Source organism: Mastomys coucha, unplaced genomic scaffold (assembly GCF_008632895.1).
Source record: "Mastomys coucha isolate ucsf_1 unplaced genomic scaffold, UCSF_Mcou_1 pScaffold23, whole genome shotgun sequence".
Taxonomy (NCBI): Eukaryota; Metazoa; Chordata; class Mammalia; order Rodentia; family Muridae; genus Mastomys; species Mastomys coucha.
Genome location: NW_022196906.1, coordinates 14,631,702 through 14,636,688, shown reverse-complemented (window position 1 = coordinate 14,636,688; position 4,987 = coordinate 14,631,702). Strand labels below are relative to the sequence as shown.

Genomic DNA, 4,987 nt, shown 5'->3' with positions numbered 1-4,987 from the left:
ATATTTCCCCATAGGACTTCTAGATCTTTACAGAACAGGATATTTTCTGTGTCCTTCCCTGCTCTGCTCATGCCTACCACAGGAATAGGACTTCCTAATAATTTGCTGAAAGAATTAAAGAATAAGCCAGACCTGAAATAAACCAGTACCTTCAGTACCTACAGTAAATGAAATAGAAGAGGTAAGACTATTTGTAATAATGTTTTTATTTTAACCCGTATATTGAAAATACCATTTTAGTACATAATAAAAAATTCAGATGCTTACTTTTTTTTCCAGACATGTTTGATTTATGTTTATAATAAATGAGATAAGTAGTTTTAAAAGATTCAGAACCTAGGGGTGTAGATTAGTAGTGTAGATTAGCTTGAGGTTCTGGGTACAGTCCAGTCACACAGGGCAGGGAATTTAGCCCCATTGTATAGTTCTTGGCTCATATACACAAAGCCCTGAGTTCTATCCTCAGCACCACGTAAACCAGGCATGGGGGAACACATCTGTAATCCTAGTAGCTGTGAGATAGAAGCAAAAGGATCAGAGATTCAAAGTCATCCTCAGCCACATGGTGAGTTCAAGGCCAACCCTTGCATCATAGTATGAGATTCTGTCCTTAAAAGAAGAGGGAAAAGAAAATAAGTAGATTCAACAGATAAGCTATTTCAAGCTTGTTTTTTGTTTTTAAAGAAAGGTCTTTATGTAGTTGAGTTCTAACTTAGTCTTCCTGCCTTGGCCTCTTAAGTGCTAGTGTTATCAGTGTATACTCTCAGGCCTTTGGCCAGACATACTTCAGAGTTGTCAGACAATAGTCATGTTGATTTTAAAAAATATTTCAACTTTAGTTTTTTTAAATTAAGTCATAATATGAACATATGAAGTAGTCATTTACATACGAATAGTGCTGTGGGGGGTCCACATGTTCTCATCATGTTAGTGAGCAGTTAAGCTTTTTGGACAAACTCTCATCAGTTCTCAGTTCATTTCCAAACTGGGTAATACTAGACTGATTACTAATGCTGCATGAATGTGGGTGTTTCAGTGTGGGTAATGATATCTCCTGTGTAGGATGGTTATGATAGCAGGTGAACTTATATATGTAAAGGTCCTACCTAGTACAACTTCCGACAAAAGTCGTAAAGGTTAATTGTTATGCGTATGGCTACTGTTAGTGAGTAGGTGTTTGTTGGTGGGTTTCACATATATTATCTGCAGAGAGTGAGCACTACTGTGTGATGTTTGATGACTGACGTTCGATGTTGTTGATTAATGATTGATGTGAACAGGACTCCATATAACCCTGTATTAAGAGGAATGGAGATTGCCTCTGTCCACTTAGATTCATAAGCTGTCCCGAAGTGATCTTGGCATCAGGGAAGGGAGTGTTCAGGCACATTTCACCATCAGCATCACGGGATGGCAGCCATTGATTTGTCCCATGGTAAGTCCTTGTTGAAGCTCTATTTCAGACTGTTTTAGGTCTCTCCTGCACAGCAAAGTCCAGTGGGCAGGACTTTAGTAGTTTTGTGTGTTCATTTACAACAAGCTGAAGTGGGCTGTATGTTAGTGGTTTGTGATTTAGGGCCCCAATGTGTGTGCTTGCAGAAAAGATGTTGTGTAATTGTCATGAGTTCTGTCACCAGGGGCACTACAGAGTCATGTTTCATTTTACATTTTATTTTATTTTATTTTATTTTATTTATTATTGTGTGTATGTATTTATATGAGTACAGGTAAATGTAGAAGTCAGAGTACTTTTGGGGGGGGTCAGTTCTCTCTTTCCATGTGAGGTCCTGGGATCAAACTCTGGGCATCAAGTGTGAGCACTTGCATTAACTAGATGTGCTGTCTCACCAGCCCCAGAGTCTGTGGTTTTTATACCTTAAGTTCCTTTACCTATAAAGTGAGAACACGCTCTTTCTCAGTTGGCAGCACAGTTCCTAGCTTGCCCTCTGGCTCCAGGGGAGGCGTAAGTGCTGTGGCATTTCTTGGTAGGAATAGGTATTTGTGTGGTTTGATGATTGCCAGGGGAATGTCACACTTTCGTGGAGTGACTTCATGGCATGTGAACGTGGGGATTACAAACAGCTCTGGGATTTTATGCTGTCTTTCTTTCCTATCAGGCCTTCTTTCTAGAGAGCCTATCTACATCTACGAAGCAAACATAGAGGTAGAAGGGACGGAGACTGACAACCAGGCAAATTGTTACCAGGTAAAGAGAGAGGATATCATTCTACCAAATACAACTTTTTCATCTGTGATCTGGAAGCATTTCCTTGTAGAGTCTGGAGTTTAGACAGACTCAGTCTCTTGAGCTTCTTAAAGGAAGTACATTCTCATTAGGGGGTGGAGAGTATCTTGTTCAATTTCCCTGGGGAACAGAGCCTTGCAAATCCTTCTAGCATTTCTGTTATTGGTTATTAACATGTTTGCTTAGTTGGGGATTGAGCCAAGGCCTTTTTATCCATGCCAGGCACATGCTTTACTACTGAGCTCTACCCCCAACTTCACTAATTAATCTTTGTTTGTTTTAGATAGAGTCTGGCTATGTAGCCTAACCTTGAACTTGCTAGCCCTGGCTGGTCTCAGCCTCCCTCTCCAGTGTTGGAGATTACAGACATGGGCCCCCACTAACTAATCTTGAGCTTCATTTATAACTGCATGTCTTTTGTTTTGATGAGTGCTCTGACAGATGATAAGTCAGGTGAGAGCACCCTTTTCTCAGAAGATCTATTTATCCCATATGTACAGTTTGCTTAGGAATATGCTGCAACGAGACAACAGGACCAGAAGAGCTTCTAGCTTGGCTGTGCTGGTGGAAATCATGCTTATAAAGTAAAGTCATGTAACAGTAGAAGGTCAGCAGAGAGTGAGTGTAGAGAAAAGCATTCCCGGGGCCACTGAACCCTACAGCTGCTTGAGGCTGATCTGAGAACCATGTATAGGGATTAGGTCCACCTTCCTAATTTTCCATTGAGTACTAGCAAGACTGTTACTTGGCTCAAACCAACATGTGTGTAACTGTTTAGGATTCAGTGACCTTCGATGATGTGGCTGTGGAGTTCACCCCGGATGAGTGGACTTTACTGGACCTGACTCAGAAGAATCTGTACCGAGAGGTCATGCTGGAGAACTATGAGAACTTGACTTCAGTAGGTAAGGCCGCCAGCAGTCCTCCTTAACCTTTTATGGAACAGGTACATGCTACGTGCGTCTTAATGTGTAAGAGACTGATCGTGTTAGTTAAGAATTTAGTGGAATGACAGGTCAATTTTTAAATAAAACTTGTGTGGGGGCAGGGTCAAAGAGCTCACACCTTTAATCCCAGCACTTGAAATTGAAAGGCAAAGGCAGGGCAGGTGGCCTTCTTGAGTTCACAGCCAGCCTGTCTATATATCTAGGGATATATAATGAAATCAAACTAAAAAATAGCTTTTCTAGTTTGTGTGTGTGTTTCTATGCACACACGCACATGCAGAAACTATAGAAGGGCGGTAGGTGCTTCCTTCTGTTTGCTTTGAAGCAGGCTTTCTCCCTGAACTTAGAGCTCTGTGTCTTTCAGACACTAAGCCCCAACAATCCTATGTGCATCTACCAGGCACATTCAAGACCATGCTCGGCTTGTTATGTGGATTGCTGAGATCCTGACTCAGGTCTTTGTGATTGTACAGCAAATACTCTTAGTCAGCAAGCCATCTTCCCAGCTCCAGCAGATAAAATTCCTGGCATAATACATAATACTCTACAGTGGCAAATCTTTTTTATTTTTTCCTTTTCTTTTTCTTCTTTCCTCTCTCTGTTTCTTTAAAAAAAATTATTTTTATTTTTTTGAGATTATAATACGACTACACTATTCCCTTTCCTCCCTCTTCCTATATCTCCTTCCTCTCATGTACCCCTCACTTTCTTTCAAATTCATAGTCTCATTTTATTAATTGTGTGTGTGTGTATTCCTAAATATATAATCTGCATAGTTCACATAGTTTTGCTTGTATGTATGTTTTTAAGGCTGACCATTTGGTATTGGATAACCAATTGGTATGCTTTTCCCCTGTGGAATTCTTGTCCCCCCTCTCAGCATACCTTAGTTGTCTGAAGTTCTTTGTGTAGGGCCGAGGCGTCCTGAGCTTCCTCTTCCCACATTAGCAGGTCTGTCTGTTAGTGTCCTCCTTGCCCAGCTCCTATTTAAGCAGGCATGTTGCTGAGACATCTGTGTAGCTTCTGACATCACAAAGAGACACAACCTCACAGCAAACTCCTTGATCCTCTGGCTTTTAAAATCTTTACACATCCTCTTCTAAAATGTGAGATGTACTGTACATGTATCCATTGGGACCGGGCTCTACAACTTTGCATTTTGATCCATTGTGGTTTTCTGCGATAGTTTCTGTCTGTTACAAAGAGATGTTTCTTTGATGAAGGATGAAGACTACATTTATTTGTGGGTGTAAAGAAACATGTTTAGAATGTAGATGAATTATGCTGGTTTAGTAAGGTGGGGACTGTAGGTTCTCCAAGATCTATGGTTTCCAGCACTAGGTATAACTTTTGTCTTGCCAAGTGGCTACTAAAGCCAATTAGAGAGCTGTTGGTTATGTGTGTCAATTTTGTATCTTATGGTTATTATGCCATGTTGCTTGTGGTGGTTCAGAGATCTCATAGCTCAGCTGGACTCTTGTTTGCTTCCCCGTTACCTGCAGACTTCGTGATTGCGTTTTTCTTCACAGCTGAATAGTATTACATAAGTTATGTGTACCACACTTTCACTCTGCATTTGTTGGTTGAAGCACATTTAATTTCCAGTTCCCAGCTATTGTGAGTAGAGCATCAGTGAACATGGTTGAACAGATATTTGTGGAGTAGGATTTCAAGTCCTTTAGACATGTGCCAAGGAGGAGTGGTCTAGCTGGGTCGGATGGGAGATTCATTGTAGCTTTTTGAGAGTTCTCTATACTGATTTCCATAGTGGCTTCACCGGTTTGCAATTCTGTCA

General features: G+C 40.8%; 1 protein-coding gene and 1 long non-coding RNA gene across 9 annotated transcripts in view; one reads left to right on the top strand and one right to left on the bottom strand.

Annotated features, from left to right (window-relative positions):
• The window catches only part of LOC116073343, a 6,305-nt gene extending 1,442 nt beyond the window's left edge, over positions 1-4,863 (bottom strand). Inside the window, exon 1 of the long non-coding RNA XR_004111769.1 lies at positions 4,078-4,863. This is a non-coding gene — a long non-coding RNA (uncharacterized LOC116073343). The remainder of the gene's footprint in view (positions 1-4,077) is intronic.
• LOC116073340 (zinc finger protein OZF-like) overlaps positions 1-4,987 on the top strand; it is a 29,690-nt gene that overhangs the window by 16,187 nt on the left and 8,516 nt on the right. For 4 of the 8 annotated variants that reach the window (XM_031345178.1, XM_031345174.1, XM_031345176.1 and 1 more), the window contains exons 3-6: positions 15-181; positions 1,281-1,435; positions 2,118-2,206; positions 3,024-3,150. In XM_031345178.1, the coding sequence (XP_031201038.1) occupies positions 1,411-1,435; positions 2,118-2,206; positions 3,024-3,150 (241 nt within the window). In that variant the 5' untranslated portion in view covers positions 15-181; positions 1,281-1,410. The remainder of the gene's footprint in view (positions 1-14; positions 182-1,280; positions 1,436-2,117; positions 2,207-3,023; positions 3,151-4,987) is intronic. The other 4 variants (XM_031345180.1, XM_031345181.1, XM_031345177.1 and 1 more) reach the window with 3 other exon arrangements.